The sequence below is a fragment of the Peromyscus californicus genome, unplaced genomic scaffold, assembly GCF_007827085.1.
Source record: "Peromyscus californicus insignis strain IS unplaced genomic scaffold, ASM782708v3 Scaffold_10__1_contigs__length_136768540, whole genome shotgun sequence".
NCBI lineage: Eukaryota > Metazoa > Chordata > Mammalia > Rodentia > Cricetidae > Peromyscus > Peromyscus californicus.
Window position 1 is genome coordinate 19,705,518 of NW_026294391.1, and position 23,424 is coordinate 19,728,941.

Sequence of the window (23,424 nt, forward strand, 5' to 3'; positions counted from 1 at the left end):
GATGTGGGGTTGGTGAAGACCTTTTCCCATTCTGTAGGCTGTCGCTTTGCCTTGTTTACCATATCCTTTGCTCTACAAAAACTTCTCAGTTTCAAAAGGTCCCATTGATTGATTGTTTCTCTCAGTGTCTGTGCTACTGGTGTTACATTTAGGAAGTGATCTCCTATGCCAATGCATTCAAGACTACTTCCTACTTTCTCTTCTAGCAGGTTCAGAGTAGCTGGATTTATGTTGAGGTCCTTGATCCACTTGGACTTAAGTTTTGTGCACGGTGATAGATATGGATCTATTTGCAACCTTCTACATGTTGATATCCAGTTTTGCCAGCACCATTTGTTGAAGATGCTTTCTTTTTTCCATTGTACAGCTTTGGCTTCTTTGTCAAAAATTGTATGTTCATAGGTGTTCGGATTAATGTCAGGGTCTTCAATTCGATTCCATTGGTCCACATGTCGATTTTTATGTCAGTACCAAGCTGTTTTTATTACTGGAGCTCTGTAGTAGAGCTTGAGGTCAGGGATCGTGATGCCTCCAGAGGTTCTTTGATTGTAGAGGATTCTTTTGGCTATCCTGGGTTTTTTGTTTTTCCATATGAAGTTGAGCATTATTATTTCCAGGTCTGTGAAGAATTGTGTTGGTATTTTGATGGGGATTGCATTGAATCTGTAGATTGTTCTTGGTAAAATTGCTATTTTTACTATGTTAGTCCTGCCTATCCATGAGCATGGGAGGTCTTTCCATTTTCTGACATCTTCAATTTCTTTTTTCAGGGACTTAAAGTTCTTGTCATATAGGTCCTTCACTTGCTTGGTTAGTGTTACCCAAGGTATTTTATGTTATTTGTGGCTATTGTAAAGGGTGATGTATCTCTGATTTCCTTCTCAGCCTCTTTGTCAATTTTGTATAGGAGGGCTACTGATTTTTTTGAGTTGATCTTGTATCCTGCTATGTTGCTGAAGGTGTTTATAAGCTGTATCAGTTCCTTGGTTGAATCTTTGGGGTCATTCAAGTATACTATCATGTCATCTGCAAATAGGGAAAGCTTGACTTCTTCCTTTCCAATTTGTATCCCCTTAATCTCCTTATGTACTCACTCATAGGAGGATACTAGATGTAGAACAAGGATGACTGGACTACTACTCATATCAGCAGGGAGGCTACCTGGAAAACAGGACCCCAAGAAAGACACAGGGATCACCCAGTGATGGAGAAATGGATGAGATCTTCATGAACAGCCTGGACATGAGTGGGGGAAATGAAGGGTGAGTGTTGAGGGAAAGAGAGCTTTGGGGAGCAGGAGATCCCAGCTGGATCAAGAACAGAGAGGGAGAACAAGGAATAGGAGACCATGGTAAATGAAGACCACATGAGAATAGGAAGTAGCAAAGTGCTAGAGAGGCCCACAGAAATCCACAAAAATATCTCCACAATAGACTGCTGGCAATGGTCGAGAGACAGCCCGAACTGATCTACTCTGGTGATAGGATGGCCAAACACCGTAATTGTCTTGCTAGAAACCCCATACAATGACTGAGGGATCTAGATGCAGAGATCCATGGCTAGGCCCGGGTAGAGCTACGGGAGTCCAATTAGTGAGAAAGAGGAGGGTTTATATGAGCGAGAATTGTTGAGACCAAGGTTGGATAAAGCACATGGACAAATAGCCAAATGAATGGAAACACATGAACTATGTACCAATGGCTGAGGTGTCCCCAACTGGATCAGGCCCTCTGAATGGGTGAGACAGTTGATTGACTTGATCTGTTTGGGAGGCATCCAGGCAGTGGGACCAGGTCCTGTGTTCATTGCATGAGTTGGCTGTTTGAAACCTGGGGCCTATGCAGGGTCTCTTGGCTCGGCCTGGGAGGAGGGGACTGGACCTGCCTGGACTGAGTCTACCAGGTTGATCTCAGACCTCAGGGGAGGCTTTGCCCTGGAGGAGGTGGGAAGGGGGTTTGCTGGGGGAAAGGGGAGGGGGGCAGGAGGGGGAAGAACAAGGGAATCCGTGCCTGATATGTAGAACTGAATTGTATTGTAAAATAAAATAAAATATATAAAAAACAACAAATCAAAACAAAAAAAGAATAAATTTATAAAAAAAAAGAAAGACAACTGAAAGAATCAGTACCAGATGTCTTAGAAACCGAGATAAAGCCAACTTGCTAATTATGTGTAATACCTTTCATATATAACTTTATTGCTTTTGCAACTACTTTACTGAGAATATTATCACCTGTATTCATCACAGGTATAGGCCTGTAGTTTTCCTTTTTTCTTGTGTTGCTGGATGGTTTTGGTATTAGGCTATGAGAAGGAGCTTGCTATTGATCTTTTTCCTTTCTATTAATTTTAACAATTTAGTAAGTTTTGGTTGTGACTTTTCTTTGAAAGTATGGTAGGGCGCTGCAATGCATCCATCTGGCCCTCAGGAATATTTTTTTTCTTTTTTTGGTCAGAAGTTTTTTATTACTGTTTGTTGTTTTGAAAATAGATTTTTTTCATCCTGATCACAGTTTCCCCACCCTGCACTCCTCTCATGTACCCCACCATCTACCTCTTTCCCCATTTCTACTCTGTCTCTATTCAGAAAAGAACAAGCCTCCTCAAGATACAAACAAACACCACTAAACAAAATACAATAAGACAGGGCAAAGCCTCACACTGAGGCTGGACGAAGCATCTCAACAGGATGAGAAAAGCCCTAAGAGCAGGTGAATGAGTCAAAGATGAACCTGCTATCACAGGTAGCATTCCCACAAACACTTGCAAAATTCCAAGCTAACACTCACAACATATAACCAGAACTACCTGATACAGACCCCTGCAGGCCCTGTGCTTGCAAGCTCAGTCTTTAGGAGCCCATATGCACCCTACTGAGTTAATTGAGTGGGCCCTGTTCTCCTGTTTTTCTCTATCCCCTTAGACTCCTACAATCTGCCTGCTTGTCTTCTAAGGGATTCCCCGAGCTCCTTGGGGAGAGACATGATGGAGCCCTCCAATTTAGACTCTCTCAGCATCATTTTTTGCTGTGGGTCTCTGCATCCACTCCCATTTGCTGCCAGAAGAAGTAGCTCTAATGACAACTGGACAAGGCACTGATCTATGAGTATAGCAGAATATCATTAGGAATTATTTCACAGTTGTGTTTTGATTTTTAAAGACCAGTCATGTTTGGTTCTACCTTAGGCCTCTGGGGTATATATCTCTGGTTCCTGGCCATCCAGGCAGTGTTAGGCATGGACTTCCTCTCAACGAGGAAGTCTCAAGTTAAAACAGACATTGATTGGCCACTTGCAAAAGTCTGTGCCACCATTGGACCAGCACATCTTACAGTTGTGACAGATGGTTGGTCAGAGATATTGTGGCTGGGTTGGTGTCCATTTTTCTCTTTCCATAGCCTTCAGAATATCTTCCTGCACTTAAGAGACTAGAACTTAGGGGTGATGGCTCCATGAAAGCACCAGTTCAACTTTTCTGTGTTCAATGAGCTGTGTGATTGTTGTCTGCTATTACTGGAAGTCCTCACTAGAATCGTCCTCATAGATTCCAGGTAGTCTCTGCCTTACTAGGTTTCCATACTGGTCCCCAAATCCCCCCTAATTTCAGCTGTCTCTTCCCATACTCTCTCCATTCATCTCCCCTCCCCTCCCCACCTCTCTCTTTCTCCTGTCCCCACCTGTGCCCAGTCCACCCACAAAATCTATTCTATTTACCTTTCTCCCAAAGATCCATGTGTTTGTTGTGGGTTTGTTCAAGTTGATAAACACTTCTTGGTTTAACTTTGGCTGACTCTAGAAAACCAATTATTTCTTTTGGATTTTCTTGATTAATGGAGTATAGTCTTTTAAAGGATTCCAGGATAATTTCCTGAATTTTCTTGGTGTGTAGTCTAACATTTCCTGTTTGTCTATGATTCTGCTAATGTAGTCTCTTTGTTCCTTTTTAAATTAATTATGGAAAGGATATATTGATCTTAACTTAGCAAAGAACCAGCTATTCCATTCACTGATTCTTTGTACTATTTTCTGTATTTCTATTTCATTCATTTCTGCTGTGGTTTTAGTTATTTCTTCCCATCTAATGAATTTCCATTTGGCTTTTTCTTGTTTTTTGCAAATTCTTGAGTTGCATCATAACTTGTTTATGTATGCTTTCTCATTTTTAATACAGGTGCTTAGAACTGTAAATTTACTTCCATTACTATGTATAATGTGTGGCAAGATTTTCTTGGGGTTTTTTTTTCACTTAATTTTAGTTTTTTTTTTCATTTTCTCTAATTTCTTTGACCTCCTCATCATGTAGTAAGCTGCTGGCTGATGTCCACAAGTGTGAGTAAATACTTGGGATTCCATAGGTGTTGAATTCAAGTATTGCTGCATTGTGAGTAGGTCCTAAAAGTGGAGTTATTTCAGTTATTCTGAATGTGTTAAAATATGCTTTTTTTTGTATCAAAGTGTGGTCCATTTTAGAGAAGCTCTATTTGGTGCTGAGTAGAATGTATATTCTTCAGTGTTTGGGCAGAATATTCTGCAGGTATCTGCTAGGTCCATGTGATGTTTAAAGTCTGACATATCTATTTACTTTTTGTCAGATATTGTCAATTGAAGAAAGTGAGGTATGGGAGAATTACCTACTACTATTGAGTTTGGGTAATCTGTGTCTTTAAGTACGTTGATATGTTTTTATGAAATTGTGTGTGCCTTGAGTTTCCTAACATATGTATTTAAGATTGTGGTGTCTTTTTGGTTAATAGTAATTTTGTTTAAAATCAATTGCCCTTCTTTGCTGGTGGCTATGTCAGAGGAGCACCAGTGGGCAATTGAGCTTTAGGAGTTCACCTTACTAGTATGCAAGGTACTGATGGGTGAATCTCCGATATGCAAGGCCCCAAGAGCATCAGCTCCAGAATTTCTTTTGATACTGCTGTGCCTTTACTTGTTTGCCACTGTCATTTTTCTCTGGTATCTGGCATGATGTGAATGAATGTGGGGGGATTCCCTACTGCCTTTAATGTAGTATGATTTTCTCGTGAAAATATCCCTTTCTACTGGGAATTTTTATCTGTGGATTATTAAGAAGATTCTCACCTCTTAAGCTGTACTGTTTAGCTGAAGTAATGATTTTATCAAATAGTGTTAGTTTCAATAGAATTTTGATGATTAAGGGTTTTTAACAAATATACTAAGAGATTATGATAGTGGTTAGATTAGTGGAAAAAATTAATATAGGCAAAGTTAGAATATTGTGCTGCACCTACCTCTAATAAAGCAAGGGATGCAAAGAGTAGAAAATAGGACCAAGGAAGTGCCATGCAGCTAGTTTCTCTTAAAGAGCAGTAGAGAATGAGGTTTAGGTTAATGATTAAGGAAAATAGTTGAGTCCCAGGAGTTAGCTCAAGTTCTTTTGTATATTGGGAAATGTGTTCACGTGTTTTGGTGTGCAACATAGCTAAAACAAAGCTTTAAATAATGACTTCACATAACTACAAAACAGAAAATTGGATGAGTAGTTTGTAGCTGAAGTTTTCCTGTGTATCGCCTGGCCTGTGCTCAGAACAAATCTCTCCCACTCGTGTCTGCCAAGTAAAGAAACAGAGGCTTATATTAATTAAAACTGCTTGGCCATTAGCTCAGGCTAACTACTGACTAGCTCTTACACTTTTTTTTTAAATTTATGAGTCACTTTTATTTTCACTGGATGCATACCTTATCACATGTGTTGATTTATTTAGAAAGACATGCCCCATTGTGAGTATTGTGTCATCTGTGGCTGTCCTTGAACAGAAAGCAGTTGCCAAATAACCTACATCTGATGTTTTGTTGCCATCCATCCATAAAGCCAGTCATGCCATGTAAATCCCACTTGTACATCCAGTCTGCCATTATACTCTACTGTTTACTGTGTGATGGTGCCAGTCATATTATCTCAATGATCACCATTCCTATAAATATAGCGTTAGGCCTTTTGTCATCACAGATTTAAGCTAAATCCATCCAATTCCTATGAACCCACGTTACAGGCACAATTTCCTTAAGGGATTCACAAATGGGGCCAGAGAGATGCCCCAATGTTTAAGAGAATTTGCTGTTCTTCCAGAGGACCAGATGATTGCCTACAGCTCTAGCTCCAGATAAAAACCCGTTTTACTCACTTTACAACCCATCTTCTTAGTTGAAGAAGGGACTGTCATATTACATTAGCAGTATCTCACAGGATCCATTCTCTCTATGGTCTACTCCTATCTGACCATTCAATATTAATCTCCATATGATAAAATCCAAGTTCTTCAGGCACCCAACTGTTCCAGGTCTTTCTGATTCTATGAGTTGAATTCTAGTATTTCATTTTAAAGTATCAAATCTGCTTATTTCCTATGAATGTTTTCAACTGCATCTCCATGTTGTTATCAGCTAAAACACATCTAAAGGGTCAAGTGTCCACTGCCCATCAATCACTCTATATTCTTCCAAATGTGTAGTTTTTACACTTAAACTCAGCCAATTTCTGTTAATCTATTTGTCGCCACGTGTTCTGCGCCTTTACCTGTGTGCTATTGCATGCTGCTCCCTAGATGGCAGGATGGCGTCTCCTGACTCAGCCTTCTTCCTCCCAGAATTCTCCTTGTCTGCTTATCCAGCTTATACTTCCTGCCTTGTTACTGGCCAATCAGCATTTTGTTTATCAACCAATCAGAGCAACACATTCATAGCATACAGAGCCACCACCCATCAGTAGTTAAGATCATTGGACTGGACTCTAAAATATGAAAAGTGAAACTAATAACCTGTTTTACTGGCAATTATAAAAACTACTGCCTATGTAAATGGTTATGACTGAAAGGCTCCTGATCTATGAAAAGTATAAAAGATAAACATTTAACTGTATGTGGGCTCTTAGGAATAATTTCTTTTTACATTTAATATGTAAAATGTTTAATCTTGTAAGTGAGATGGGAAACATTTTTACTTGTATTCACTGTAATCATTCTCTTAAAAAAACAGAATGTAACTATATTGTGATTTTTATATTGTTTGAAAGATTTTGCAGGGGTATATGAGCTGTAATAGTAAAATAAAGACACAGAACACGGAAAATATCAGGATAGAAGAACACACTAGAAAAAGAATAGAGTAGAAAAAATAATGGAAAGAATAGTGAAATGAAGAATTACATTTTGTCCCTCAGAAAAGTCCTCATATGTATGTTGTCTGTCCAGTAGTTTACCTACTCTGCATCTCCTCTTCAGTTTCTCTGACCTGGTGAAGGCTTGCCATTTATCAGCACCCTACATGAGATCCTGACATGTTGGAAGTGTGTGTGTGTGTGTGTGTGTGTGTGTGTGTGTGTGTGTGTGTGTGTTTTCCTTTTTCACCAGGCCTAGAGAATTAAGTTTTCTCACACTCACTGGCCTCGGAGAACTAAGTTTTACTCTCTCAGATAGAAAAGTCAATAGAAGCCATACCTTTTTGGAGGAGAGCATGGGGGGTGGAGGGGAAGGATGGGGGGAGCAGGAGGAGGAATGGGGGGTCTATGGTTGGTATGTGGAATGAATAACAATTTTCTTCATGAAAAATAATAATTAGCAACCCCCCCCAAAAAAAATAGGAAAACAAACAAACAAAAAACTGCCTCCAACTCCATGACTCCCCTTTGATTCCTGAGATGCTGAAGGCGATTCCTTAGAGTAGCACTTCTATATCTCTTGTGGTTAGTCTTTGTTCAAAATCTACATTGTTAAACATTAGACTAATAACACCTACTGTTTCCAGATCTCATTTGCTTGGAATGTATTTTCCAAACTTTTGTTTTAGGTGTCGTCTATATTTGACAGAAAGATGAGTTTTTTGTAGATAACAGAAAAATGGATTTGTTTCTTAATCCACTTCATTTGCATGTGCCTTTTGGTCAGGGAGGTGTGGCTATTAACATTTAAAGTTATTATTAAAAGGTCTGTGTTGACGCTGTTATTTTGTTATTTGTTTTTTTTTTCCATGATTGTCTTGGGCTTATTTTGAGTTTCTGTAGTTAAGGCATCATTTATTTTCTTCCTATAGTCTCTTTGCTCTGTTTATTCCAGTCCTCAGTCTAAAGTATTGCTTCCAGATTTCCCCAAGAGTGTGGTTTGATGGACATGAAGAAAAATGGCATGATTATATCATGTTAAATTTTTGTATCTCCTTTAACTACAACACATAGTCACATTGTTTTTTGGATATAGTACTCTAGGTTGGCATTCATGTTGTTTTAGAATATGAAGTACATGACTCCAGGCTCTTATTTTTAAAGTTGCCAATGAAAAAGCAGATATTATTTTGATTTGTTTCCATTCATATGTGTCTTGTGGATTTTCTCTCAAGATTTCAATCTCATTCTTTAGTCTGTGCATTTAGTGTTTTAATTATCATATGCTATGGACAATTTCCTTTATGGTCCTACTTGGTGTTCTGTGTGAATGATGAAGTCAACACTGGAGCAACATTTGCTTGTCAGGATCCAGGACTAGAAGAGTGTAGATTACAAGGTACCCAAAGTTATGGGGAGCTCTTCATGCAAATTCTTTCATGATCTTTGTATTCTGAACTGATCGTGTAAGTGTGAAGATAGCAGACAGTGACTTATTCCAGAGGAAGACACCAAAAGACAATATAGGTGCCCTAGGAACAGGGCTAGAACTGTTTGAGTATGAAGATGCACTACTGATATTCTGAGGACTGCACAAGAAGAGTAGGTACATGCTTTGCACATGAAGAGCTAGTCTTGCAAATGTGGAGACACCAGGTGCAGCATTACTTACACTGTACATATCTAGAGACAACAGTGTAAATACTATGTGAAAGGAGATATTCCAGAGACTATGAAGATGGTGCTGGTGATGATGATTTGTTGAATATCATCAGGAAAACTAGTTCTGGATCTTTGTAGCCAGGGCTCTGATTTGAAGTGTGGAGGTCTGGCAGATCTGCATGAATGTGGGGGATATCAGAAGGGAAACCTTGATTAAGAGCTTTCACACATGACCTATTCCTGCAACTATGGAAAGGGCTCTGTCAAATGAAGTTCTGTGGAACTCTCCAGGAAAATTGAAGGAAAGGTACATTCTGGGGCAACAAATCATGGGAAGCCTTACAGGAGCAGTGGAACACAAGCTTCTGGAGAGTATCATCAGGCAAATCTAATGTGGGATCTATACATGAGAACTAGGCCCCAGAGTGTCAAGAAGACCAGGTGGATTCTGTCCTAGAGGAACTCAACAGGGACATATAGTACAAGATGAGTTCAACTACCAGGAGCAGGCTGGGGAATCTACACATGGCAAAGAAAAGAAAGATTCTGGGAAGCTTTATCACTCAAATCGATGTGTGCCCTATGTACCCAGACAAAGGTTACATAGGTACAGGTGGGCATGCTTCTGGTGGAACTCACCAAGAAAAGAAAGTGAATGTCTTTCATCCCATAACTGGATCTAGTAGTGTGAGGATATTTTTCCAAGGCAACATTCTAGGGAATTCATCAGGAGAAACTGGTTCCTGAGTTTTGCATCTGGAGCTAAGCCTGTGAATGTGAAGATAGCACTGATGGGCTTGATATAAGAGAAAACACTAAAAAACCAGTGGAGTAACTGTGGAACGCAAACAAGGCCTAGGACTGTGGGAATACAGCTGACATTTGAGGTTCTGGGGAGTTTGCCAAACAAAACTGATATGAGATCTGAGTTTGCAGAGCTAGGCCTGGGACTCTGGAAATATCCTAGGGAACAGCATCAGGCAAATCTAATGTGTGATTTCTGTATCTCCATCTAGTCCATGGGTTGTAGAGATAGTGCAGGAAGTCTTACTTCTAGGGCAACTCAATAGACAAAAAGCAGGTACAGGAGCTCTGTGACAGGAACAAGGTCAGAGAGTGTGGGATGGCACTGGAGTAGTAGTTTCTTTGGAACTCACCAGGTAAAACCAGGACATGATGTGAATATACACAGCAACATGTGGAGAAATGAAAGTAGGGCTCAGCATTTTGAGTACTCAAAATGAAAGCTCATGTAGGAACTGAGTGAACAAAGCCAGGCCAGAGAGTCTAGGTATGCTGCTAGCAAGTCTCTTCTGAACTTCACTTGGAAAACAGCATAAGATCTGTGCATCAGAGTTAGGGCTTAAAATGTGGATATGTGGCAGGTGGACTTCGGTACTTTACAACTCATGATGAAAAGGCAGACCAGGAGCTGTGTGACCCTACCTATTCTGGGGAGGTTGGGGATGGTGCTGTTAGGCACAGCTCTGATAAGCATACCAGGCAATGTCTGTTCATGTTAGGTAGAGGAGGCTAGGCATTGGACTGTGGAGAATGTGCAGACCAGCTGAGCTCTGGGACTCACCAGTGATAAATGGTTCTAACATTTTGTAAGTAGAGATACATCTGGAAAGGTGATGGTGGTGTTGGCAAGTGAGATTCAGCATTGCTCATCAAGGAAACCATGTGAAAATTCTGTCTGTCTAGACTTAGATATAAGTATGTGTAAATGACACAGGCAGGAGTGGTCCTAGCAGAAAGCTGCTTCAGGAGATGTGTGTGTGTGTGTGTGTGTGTGTGTGTGTGTGTGTGTGTGTGTGTGTGTGTGCGCGCGTGCATGCCTAGGGAACTTGCAAGGGAAAACCAGTTCACTCCTTTTGTATACTGTAGCAGGCATGATTAGAACAGATACAGTATGGGCTTGGTTGTGGTATCCTCACCTGAGCAAGCCAGTGCAGGGAGTACAAGGTGCATAAGAGAGTTAAAGATTATGTTGGTCAGTGAAGGTCTAAAGAGCATAATCAGACCAACAGATGTGGAATCCCTATGTTGAGAGTTAGGCCTTGGGGTAGTATAGGGGAGTATAGGTCTGATATAGTGATGAAGGAAATTCAGTGCACCGTTTAAGTGGTCATATGGAAACCTACTAATGTAGAAGCTTCTGAAAATATATTTATATATGAAAAAAATAAACATGGACTCAACAAGTACCTGGAGAGACAATGCTCCAACTAAAGATCTTCTGTCACCATATGAAGCATACAGTTCCAGAAATGGGTTATACCTAATTAATTTGTCAGACAAAAGGACCCCATCGAAACCCCCAAACAACTCAGGCTATTACTAAGGCTATTGGTTGCTCTCCAAAATGGATAGTAAAGCTCTAATGTTGAAGGTAACACTTAAATATCACATTGTGCAAGGAGAAGTTGAGCTGGTGCATAATTGGACCCTTCACTACTCCTGACTAGAGTCAGTGGCACTGCACACTACCAGAGAAGAAGGGTAACCTTAACTCAATTGCAAACCCAGGGATTTACAATAATGACCTGCCTACATGACACACTGCTGCAAACATGGCAGCAAACAGCCACTATCTGATTGTACTTCAAGCCCACTGCATGACATCAAACACATGCCTGACACTGTCCAGGTGACCAAGAACATGAAAATAGATAGGACTGGCACCTATGGGATAACCAAATACTACTGTTCTGCCTAAGAAACATATCAATAAAATGAAACCTAATGATTTCTTCTGCCCCCATAGATCATTGTCTTACTCAGCCATCATCACAGAAGCTTCCTCTTGCAGTAGATACAAATTAATACAGAGACTCCCATCTGGACAATGTTTAAAGAGTGAGAGACTATGAAACACTCATTCCTAAATGGGAAGTAGTTATTAAAACCCTCCATTTTGGGATCATAGAACTATGGGGAAAAGGAGGCAGAAATACTGTAAGAGCCTGAGGGAATGGAGGACACCAAGGAAACATGTATTCCAGATACAGCAGGATTGATGCACACATGAACTCACAGAGATTGAGATTGGCAGAATATACAGGGCCTACACAGGTTCATGGAGAATGGGACATAGTGCTGCATGGGGAAATGGATATGATCTCCTATCCCTAATGAAGAAACTGCATCCAATTGACTACTGCTTGTAATGGAAAAAATCAGTTTCCACCAATAAAGTCCGACTAGGTATGAATGCCATACTTTCAGGTCGACCTCATGCTGAGCAATAGGCAGCATGATATGAACTAAATTGTTTGCTAAATTGTTTGTCTCTTATTGCATTGTTTGGAGGAATTTTTACATAATTCGTCTGTTCCTTGTATATTGTGGTTTCTAACTTTCTGTTTTTTGTGGGTTTCATTATGTGTGTTTCATGTGTGTTTCATGTGATTTTTCATTATTGCTTTTATTTTGTTTGCTTGTTTGTTTTGTTTACTTGCTTGTTTCATTCAGGTTAGTTTCCTTTTTATATTTCCATTTTCTAAGAAGGAAGGGAAAGAAGGCATGGAGTTGGATGAGTGGGGAGGTGGGAAAGATCTGGGAGAAGATGGGAGGGAAATGTTCTCAGAATATATTGTATGAATTTTCAATAATAAGAAAAATGAAAGTCAGCCCAGAAGCTGCATGACTAGAGCTTGACCTTGAAGTATGTGGATAGTTCTGGCAGTTGAAGTTGTTCAGAGCTCAATAAAAAGATCAGGCATGCACTCTGCTAATAAGAACTTAGGTAGACATATAAGTGTGGAGACAGTATGTGTTGGCAGGAGGGATACAGTGGGAAGACAATAGAGGAAGATTGTCATCAGAGTTGGGAGCAGAACAAAGCGATAACTTGGCCAGTGGGCTTCTGGCAAGAGTCATCAGGAAAACCAGTGAATGATTTACAGATAGGCCATGTAAGATGCAGATGATGTAGGTGGGCATGGATTCATGAACTGATCTGGAAGGCAGGTGCAGGAGCTGCATGAACATACATACACCTGGAAGTGTTGGGATGACACAAACGTGCTTGGGTCTGGAATGATTCAACAGAGAAAGCAGGGACATGTACTGAGGGATTGGAACTAGGTCTAGGAATATAGGAGTAGTGTTGTCAGGCAAGGTTATTGAAAGTTCCAATGGAAAATCTAATATGTCCACTCAGTGTGTCCACAGCTAGGTCTTGGAGTAGGGATTTAACATATGTGGGCTTGGTTGAGGGAGATCTCTTCAGGAAAAGCCAGTGCAAGATTCACATGCTCAGACCTAAGTGTAAAAGGATGAGAATCATATCGGCTGTCCAAGTTCAGGCCAGATTTAGGCAAGGTTCACTGGAGTTCATGAGCCAAAACCAGTGCCTGTTTTTCACAAATGGACCTAAGCCTGAGAATAAGGAGATAGTTCAGAAGTACTTGATATTAAGGAAACACACCAGAGAAAGCCAATTCAGGAGCTGCATGACCAGAGCTATGCTCAGATATTTAACATTGTGCCAGTAGGTAAGGTTCTGTGGAGCATCACCAGGCAAAGAAGAGGTGTGATATGTGTGTCTGGAGCTGGGCTGTGCATTTCCTTATGGAGATGGCACAGGTGATCTTGCTTCTAGGCAAACTAACCATGGAAAGCCAGTAGAGGAGCAGGATGTGCATAGCTAGATATGGGAATGGGACAACACTAGAATGTAAGGTTCATTAGAGCTCACCATGGAGATTGTACGTAATGTACACATGTAGACTTATTGTGGGATGTAGAAGATGGTACATCAGTGTTATGTTCTGGATATTTCAGCAGCAAAATGTATTCTAGGGACTGTTTGACAAGTTATAGGACAAAGAATACAAGCTTGGTACTGGACTGTGAGCCTTTCATGAAGTTCATCACAAAAATAAGTGAGGCAGCTGTGCATCCAGGGAAAGACCTTGGAATCTAGCAATGAGGAAGGAATGATTTTTTAAAGAACTCATGAGAAGTCATTTCAAGAGCTCTAAATTTGGAAAGAGGCATGGGAGTGTAGGGAACGAATAGGCAGGTGATGTTCTGGGAACACACTAGGCAAACTCTGTTCATGATCTTCATATCTGGAGCTAAGCTTGTGAGTGTGGAGATAACATATGAGGGCTTGATGATGGGAAACTCACCTTCAAAACCCAATGCTATAAGTATTAAACAAGAGTTAGTATACAGCACATAGAAATGGTGCTGCTGTCAGGGTGGGAGGGGCAGGACTGATCTTTCACCAAGAAAGTCAGTGCATTACTAGGGCTTCTAGAGCCAGACCTGGGAGTGTGGAGGTGGTAAATGGATGATGATTGTTTCTGGAAAAACTCTCCATGGAAAACAAGTGCAAGAATTGTGTGACCAACAAAAGGCCTGGAAGTATGAAAATGCCTCTGATAGGCAGTGACTTTGGGACGAACAGACAAAGGCACCTTGCCTTGTGTATACACAGACATAGGTCTGGGATTGTAAAGATGGCATAGTCCAGTTTGTTCTTGTGAAAATGACCAGGGAATAGCAGTATAGGAGATATATCAGGGAGTATGAAAATGGCTCCTATGGGTGAGGTGCTTTGGACTTCACTAGACAAGGCTATCACCTAGTTCTCATTGACTACATCCAGAGCTAGGTCTGAAAGTGTGGCCATGACAAGGACAGATATGGCTGGAAGTAAGAATGGTCCCATAAGGCCATATGTTTGAATACTTTGCCCCACATTCGTGAGATTGTTTGTGAAGATATAGCCTTTCTGGAGGTGGTTTATTGATGAGGATAGTGTTCTGAAGATCCAGTCATGAATTGAGGGGAGCTGGTGAGGAAAAACTGGTCTAGGAACTGAGTGAACATTGCTAGGAATAGAAGTGTGGAAATGGGTCTGGAGGATGTGATTTTTTGGATCTCACTGTACAGAGCATCTTAGATTAGGCTCTCTAAGAGGTTAGAAGAGGCCATTTTTGAAGGAGCATCCTTACTTGCAGTGAAGGAGGAAGGATTAAAGAAGATATGGATTGAAGCTGAAATTTAGCACCATGAGGTAGGATTGGAGGTCTGAAGAGACCTGAAGAGAAGCTATTGGAAAAGGTACAGCCTCACTTGCTATTCAGACCCTAGTGTAGTGGGGAAGCCAGGACAGGGTATGAGCACCGAAAGCAGTGGGCAGTGAAAGAGGAAGGATTAAAGGAGACATGAATAGAAGCTGAGCTTTGGTACCAGGAGATAGGATCAAAAGCCCTGAAGTGGTCTGAGGAGAAGCTATTGGAAAAGCTACAGCCTCACTTGCGATTCAGTCCCCAGTATAGTGGAGACACCAGGACATGCTATGAGCACTAAGAATAGCAGCAGGTCTTGTGAACCTGAACTAAGCAATGAGACAACTTTCCTGTGCTTCTGATAACAGAGCCAGAGCTATCTAAGCTCTTTGATGTAGATGAATTTCTAAACAGTCTTATTAAATAAGAAACACAGGGACAAATACAGGGGTGAAAGCCATAGAGATCAGAGAAATAGTGAGAGCTTCCAGCTAACCTTAGCTCACCACTCTGCTGTAGATTCCACAGAGATAACTACTTCCTGTCTAACCTGTGCCTTTATTGCCTTGCTGTACTGCCTTTTCATTGTCTCTTATCCCAGCACCTCACTTCCTTGTCACTGCCTGTCTATACAGACCTCCAGGTCTCTGTGTTTGGTACTGGGATTGAAGGCGTATGTCACCACACTTGGCTGTTCCCTAGTGTCTCCTTGAACACACAGAGACTCTGCCTGCCATATGATCAAACTAAGGGCATGTTCTACCACTGCCTGACTTTAGTTTATGGCTGGCTATGTCCTCTGATCTCCAGGCAAACTTTATTAACATACAAATAAAATATCACCACATTTCAGCACAAATAAAATATCACCACACTTTAAAGTCCAGAAGAGTGTGAGTAAATTTCATACATTAGACACTGAGTGTTTACCCTTCTATAGTTTGATTTTGTTTTTGTTTGATCATAAGGCTGGGCTTATTCTTCCACATTAGACTAAGAGTTTATTTTACTTATTTTTGCTTTTAGTTTTATTTCTGTTTTCCAGGGCCCAAAAGATTAGAAACTTTGGACTTTTGAAGAGATTTTAATCGTTTTAAAGAGACTGAAATTTGATAGTGTTTGAATTTTTCAAATTTTTAAGGGATTTTGAAATTATGTATTTTTAAGTATCACAAGATTAATTCAGACCTAGAGAATAACCAAGTAAGAAAAGATTTTGGCTTCATAGTGATGCATTTTGTGTAGTTGATAAGTAATCAAATGTGTTGCTTAGTAATTTGCCAACTTGACATAACCAAGGGTCATCTGAGGAACCTTAATTGAGAAAATGTTTTTATATGAGTGGCCTGTAGGAAATATTGTGAAACATTTTCTTGATTAATACTTAATATGTGAGAGGCTTTCCCATTAGAGGTGGTGTCACATTTATTCAGGTTATAGTGAGTTATGTTAAAAAAAGAAAGTTTAGTGACCCATGGGAAGAAAGCTAGTGACCACCTTCTCTTTTTGTCCTTCATGTCAGTCCTTCTCTCAAGGTTCCTGTCTGGAGGTGGAAAGTGTAAACTGCAAGAAATCCTTCTCTGCAAAGTGGTTTTTGGTCATCTTACTTCACATCAGTAAGGGAGTTAATTATTGCTGGAGGAAACTTTGTGATGATAATTATCAGGCAAGTCTTTCCAGGAAATGTGCAAGTGAGAATGTTGGAGTATGGAGATAATCTAGGTGGCACTGACTCTGTAAGAACTGACCAAGAAAGGCCAGTGCTGCAGCCCCAAGACTAGGCATGACATCAAAATATAGGAATGGTACTGGCAGTCAGCTTTAAGTAGAACTAAAGAGGCAAAACTGGTGAGCAATTAAAGCAATTGCATGTAGGTCTGGGAATACAGAAAGACCCTAACAGAGCTGGATTCAGGCAGAGCTCACTAGGAAATGTGGGTACAGGCACCACATGACCAGGGATACTTCTGGAAGTGTGGAACTGGCAAAAGCAAGTGAGGTTATGTGGAGGTCACCAGGCAAACTTGGGGCATGTGCAGGTGGTTGAGGAAGGTTTAATTCTGTGGGGAGGATGCTGCAGCTGAAGTAACTGTGAGATCTGTTAGACACTAGCTAGATATGGGAGTTTGAGGATGTTGCTGGCAGGCAAGATTATTTGAAGTAAACAAGGCAAAGCAGTTGTGAGTTCTGTGCATTTAATGATGGAACTAGATCACAGAGTATGAAGACAGTACTGGCAGGGGACGTGTCACAGACCATGATCATACAAACTGGTGCATAAGATACACTTACTTTACTAGTATTTGGGAGTGTGTGGATGGTACAGGCAAGCCTGTTTCTCAAGAAAGACCCAGGGAAAGATGATACAGGAACTGTTTGGTCACAGACACTGTTGGGAGTAAATGGATGGCCTTGGTAGTAAAAATAGATCAAGATCATCAGGCAAATCTGATACATGATCTGCATGTCAACATTTGGAGTGTGCAGATGGTACAGGGAGGCATGGTTCTAGGGAATGCAGAGAGGAAATTAAGCTAAGGAGTACCAAGACAAACTATGTGTAACAAAAATTGCTAAACAGTCTTATTAATAAAAAACCCCTGGAGCCAGATATTGGGGTGAAAGCTGAAAGATCAGAGAAGCAGAGCAAACCACAGCCACCAGCTATTACCTCACACTCCACAAATCCTCTGACTGAAATCCTCAGCCTCAATAGCATGAGTTACTGTTTCCTCACTCTTTATATACCTTTCTGTGTCCTGCCATATTACTTCCTGGGATTAAAGGTGTGTGTGTTTCCCAAACGAAGTCATGAGATCTCAAGTGTTGGGATTAAAGGTGTGCACCACCATGCCTGGCTCTGTTCCCAGTGTGGCCGTGAACTCACAGAGGTCTGGATGGATCTCTGCTTCCCGAGTGATAAAATAAAGATATATGCCACCACTGCCTGGCCTCTATGTCTAATTTGGTAGTTGGCTCTGTTCTCTGATCCCCAGATAAGTTTTATTGGGGTGCACAAATAAAATATCACCACAACTATGTCTGGGGTACTGTTGAGAAGAAGTTGACATACAAGCTTCTGTTGGGATTCTCTTGCAAATTTTGTGTAAGCAATGAAAAGGAGCTAGTCCCACTAGAATAGATGTGTTCTACACAGGTGAGTTCTGGGAAACAAGCAGGGAAATTTGGTGCAGGAGCTGATTTTTTAGTCCTATGCTGGTGTAGGATTTGCATGACTAGATGTAGGATTTGAATTGCAGTTTTGAGGCTAAAAGATGACATTCTTGAGGAATCTCCAGGCAATACCAGTCTGCCAGTCCAGAAGTGGCAGATGTTCAGAGGAGAGTCATGAAGAAAGCTGATGTCTGATTCTGCATCCAGGCTTAGGACCTGGACTGAGGAGATTTAGGTCTACATGGTTCAGGGACACTCACCAGAGAAAGCAGATGCATAACTATGTGGCCACAAATATGCCTGGAGACATGAAGATGTCTCTGATTGCCAAAGGTCTTTGTAGCAGGGAAATGGTCTAAGCAATGTGTGCATCCAGAGGTATGTATCTGAATATGCAAGGAATGGGGCAGGATCAATTCTCAAGGTACATGAGAGGAAAGTCAGTGAAGGAACTTGTATTACCAGAGCAAGGCCAGGGAGTATGGGAATGACACTGGGCTGAAGAAAATTTGGGGAGCATTATAATGCAAATGAGTGCTTAATGTATGCTCACACAGATAGATAGGACTTGGGAGTATGAAGAAGACACAGGTATCAGAAATGATGGATCCACCAGGGAAAGCTGATACAGGAACTATATGACCAGAGCTATTGTTGTGAGTGTTAGGATTGCACAGGCTGGTGAGATGTGGTTGAGAGCACCAAGAAAATCTGATATATGATCTGCTCATCCAAAGCCCAGCCTTGAAGTGTTCAGATTGTTCTGGTAGGCCTGGATCTAAAGGGACTCAGCAGGAAATCCATATAGAAACAGTGACACAAAAAATAGGTCTTGGAGGATAAGCATGGCACTGTTGGATTAAGTTCTGTGTATCTAACCAGGAAATCCAAAGAACTGTGGTCATATCCACAACTATGTGAGGTGGTATGGAGATAGCTCATTGAAGCTGTATTTCATGAGAACTCATTAGGAAAATCTGGTGTGTAGCAGAAATCTTAAAAGTTCTTATTAATAAAATCAAACCTGAGGCCAAGTATTGGGGTGAACACTGGAAGATCAGAGAGACAGAACAAGCCATAACTAACCTCACCTGGCCAACTTCTCAGCTGGTCTGTTTCCTCAGACTGGAAGCCTCTGTGTCCTCATATCCGAATGGCTCTCAGCTGAACTGTGCTGCTAGAAGCCTGAAAGCTTAACCAGCCAAATGCTTCTAGTTTCTGGTCCTCACGCCTTATATACCTTTCTGCTTTCTACCACCACTCCCTGGGATTAAAGGTTCGCTTTCTGGGATTAAAGACGTGTGTCACCATGCCTGGCCGTTTCCAATGTGGCCTTGAACTCACAGAGATCCAGAGGAATTTCTACCTCTGGAGTGCTAGAATTAAAGGTGTGAGTGCCACCATTTTCTAGCCTTTGTATCTAGTGGCTATTCTGTCTCTGACCCCAGATAAGTTTATTATGGTGCACAATATTTTGGGGAACACAATACCACCACAGTAGTGCCTGAGGCAAATGACAAAAGCTAAACTCGAGAGTGAGGAGAGGGAACCCACAGGATTGATTAAGGGGAACATTCCCCAGGAAATGTATGACCAGAGATAAATCTGAATGATGATTACAGGCATGGTTCTGGAGACTTTACTGGACAATATGGGTATGCAATTTAAGTATCCAGAGCTAGGTCTGGATTATTAAAATGGCACATTCAGGCTCATTTCCAGCACCATTTAAAAGGTAAGCCAGTGCTGGAAAGTCACTACTAAAGCAAGATTGGTAGAGTGATATATCTGGAAGATAGATGTCTGATTTCACCTATCTATGCATATTTGTCCGCTAGGAATGGGACCTGAGGATCTGAAAGAATGGGGCAGACTACAGTTCTATGATGTAGATAACTTTACATCAGTTTCAGTGTACCTTTATACATGAATGTAATAAAGAAAGCAATGACCCAAGGAAGATTGAGTTCAGAAAAATATGATCAGAAAAACATGTAAATAAAGCTCAGTAACCACATACTAAAAAAGCAACCCTTCCACAAATATTTCTCAGGATGTTCTAAGCTGTTTCCTTTTGGGACACCAATCAGCTCCCAAATCATGACACGGAAATTTATGCTCATTTCTTGCTAGTTCTTATAACTTAATGTGTTTCTCTTCATCTATGTTTTGCCTCGGGGCTTTTTACCTTTCTTCCCTTCTGTATGTCCTACTCCATCTAGGCCCTGGCATCTCCCTCTCTTTCACTCTCATTTTCTCCTTTTTGTTCTCTCTCTAGATTTCTCCTATTTATTTCTCTTCTGCCTGCAGGCCCTGCCTATCTCTCTTGCATTTGCTTATGCTGTGTAGACAAATCGCTAAACAGTTTTATTAATAAAACACCAGAGCCAAATATTAGGGTTAAAACCTGAGAGATCAGAAAAGCAGAAAGAAGCCAGGCACCACGTTCTCACCACTTGAAGATCCTCAGACAAAGAGACCTATTTCCTGTATACCCATGCCTATATGCCTTTCTGTCCCTTCTGTCTCATTTCCTCTCCACCCAGCTATATCACTTCCTCTTCCTGCCCAGCTCTGTCCCTTCTTATCTGTCTGTACAGACCTCCAGACCTTTATGGCTAACTAGTGTTGGAATTGAAAGCATGTGCCACCATGCCTGACTCTGTTCCCAGTGTGGCCTTGAACTCACAGAGATCCAGACAGATCTCTGCCTCCTGAGTGATAGGATTAAAGGCATGTGCCACCATTGTCTGACTTCCATGCTTAATATAGTGGCTGGCTTTCTCCCCTGATCCTCAGATAAACTTTATTGGGGGACACAGATAAAATATCACCACAATGCTGCATTTGTTTAATTATGTAAAGATGTAGTGCATTTGTTTCACTTTGTCTGCCTAAGGCATCTGATTGGTCTAATAAAAACTGAATGGTCAATAGCTAAGGCCGACTCTGCTGTGTACTGCAGCTGGTGAGAGGCAGCACTAGTTTTCTCACTTTTGTGACCCCGGAGCCACCTCTCTCACCTGCTGCAGGTGTCAATGGGCAAGCAGTGGAGGGAATCTTTTCCTCATCAATGCCTCCACATAGCAGATAGAGGGTCAGTGTCAGCTCTCTTGCTCTCACACCCTCAGTTGGCTCATCTGCATCCCCTACAATAGAGTTAGTTTTAGTGTGCTGTCCAGGTGAGTTTTACACTTGTGGTGAGGGGGAGTGACATCTTTCCAGAGAGTGGGAGCCAGCTCTCCCCTGAGGGGCAAGGCCATCTCTCCTGCTGCACTATCCAGTGAGGGGCAGAGCCAGCTATTCCAGGGCTAGTGAAGGGGTGGGTCTGCCTCAGCACAGCCCTCAGATTTCCACCTGCATGATTCCTATGACCCATGTGCTAACACAGGCAAGCACACCTCATCACAGACTCCAGCTTCAGCAGGAACACAGACCCAGAAATGGCCCTTGGTAGCATCTCAGGCCCAAATGTCATCATGGCCCCAGTTACCAGCACCAGCTACCTTGATCAGTATGGCCCTGGTGGCAAGCATGGTCCTCAGAGAGCAACACAGTCTCAGGTGGCTGTCCAGACCCTGAGCATCTATACAGCCTGTGATGGTAACAGACACCTAGATCTTAGCTGCTGCAGGACCACAGACTCAGACATGACCCTAGGCAGCAGCTCAGGCCCAGATGTCACCATGGCCTTGGTGGCAGCACTGGCCACCCAGATCAGTATGGCCCTGGTGGCAGCATGGCCCTCAGATACCAACACAGTCTCTAATCATTGGCAAAGCCCTCGGTGGTAACAAGAATTATGGATATCAACTCAGACCCTGGCTGCGATCAGGCCACAGACCTAGACACTGGCTCTTGGCAGCAGCCTGGGCACAGATGATACCATGGCACTTTGTGGTATTGCAGGCCACTCAGATCTGTATGGTCACAGCTGCAACACACCCCTTAGAACCCTATCTGGCCTCAGGTGATAGCCCAGACACCAGGTACTTTCACAGCCCTCAGTGGCAATAGGAACCACAAACACCAATACAGACCCTGGCTATGTTAGGGCCATGGACCCAGACATGGCCCTTTTCAGCAGCCTGGCCCAGATAACACTGTGGCCCCATGTGACAGTACTGACCACTCAAATCAGCATAGCCCTGGTGGCAGCACAGCCCTTGGATACTAACATGGTCTCAGGTTGCAGCCTAGACCCTGGATATCCATGTGGCCTATGGTAGCAATATGGGCCACCAGACAACAGCACAGACCCCAGCTGTGGTGGGACCATGAACTCAGACATGGTCCTTGACAGCAGCTCAAGCCCAAATGTCACTATGGCCCCAGGTGGTAGCACAGGCCACTCATATTAGCATGGTCTCTGTGGTAGCATAGCCCTTAGACACCATCATTGCCTCAGGTTATGGACCAGACCATAGGCCTCTGCACATCCCTCAGTGGTGACAAGATACACCTACAGCAACACAGGTTCCTTGGCTGCTTTGGGGTCTTGGACTAAGACTTGACACTTGGCAATAGCCCAGGCCTGGACCTCACCTTGGGCTCAGCTGGGAAGCAGGTCATTTACATCAGCCTGTTCCTCACCATCCTCATCTCTTCTGATCCACCTCTCACCCCTGTCTCTGTCTCTGTCTCTTCTCTCTCTCTCTCTCTCTCTCTCTCTCTCTCTCTCTCTCTCTCTCTCTCTCTCTCTCCCATTTCCCACCCTGTACTCGCTCATCACAATGGTCCCCTGACACCTGGAAGGCTCCTGGTTGAGGCACAGGTGGCACTTGGTTGAGTCACGCATGCCCCCGCCACAAAGCATGACATGGAGATATTGATTTTCATCTCTCATATGCCTGGACCTAGAAACCATGAGCTTGGTATGATGGTGACCAACTGCCCAGTGCCAAAGGCCTAGAAAGTGCTGAGTGGCTCCTGGTTCGTTGTGCCTCACACACTTTATTTTTTAATACTATAATTTAATTCCACTTCCTCCCTCCAAACACTCCCACCTCTCCTTCAAATTCCCAGCCTCCTTTTTCACTAATAGTTATTGCATGCATATACATAAATCTAACTGGTTCAGTCCTTGTAATGCTACATGAATGTAGACTTTCAAGGATGACCTTTTGGCATTGCTGTGTCTTCTTGGGTAATGCCACCTGTCCCATTCTTTGCTTTCCTCAGTTTCCCATAGTTCTTAATGTAGGGTTGAGGCCTCATGGGCTTTTCTCCATCCAGTTTGGCATATTCCTTGGTGTCACCCTTGTTCATCTCATGTTTGGGCAGTAATGTTGGTAAGACTTTATTGTTATAGCTTCTGATATAACTGATATAACCGGGAGACAAAATCTCATATATTGGTATAGCTTCTGGAATTACAGGGAGACAAAAATCTCACAGACACAATCTCACAGATAAGTCCATGAGTGTTTGTAGATAT

General features: G+C 42.1%; 1 protein-coding gene across 1 annotated transcript in view; it reads left to right on the forward strand.

Annotated features, from left to right (window-relative positions):
- LOC128113872 (mesoderm induction early response protein 3-like) overlaps nucleotides 1-23,424 on the forward strand; it is a 38,099-nt gene that overhangs the window by 8,904 nt on the left and 5,771 nt on the right. Inside the window, 1 exon segment of the mRNA XM_052743779.1 lies at nucleotides 21,379-21,590. Within this exon segment, the coding sequence (XP_052599739.1) occupies nucleotides 21,379-21,590 (212 nt within the window).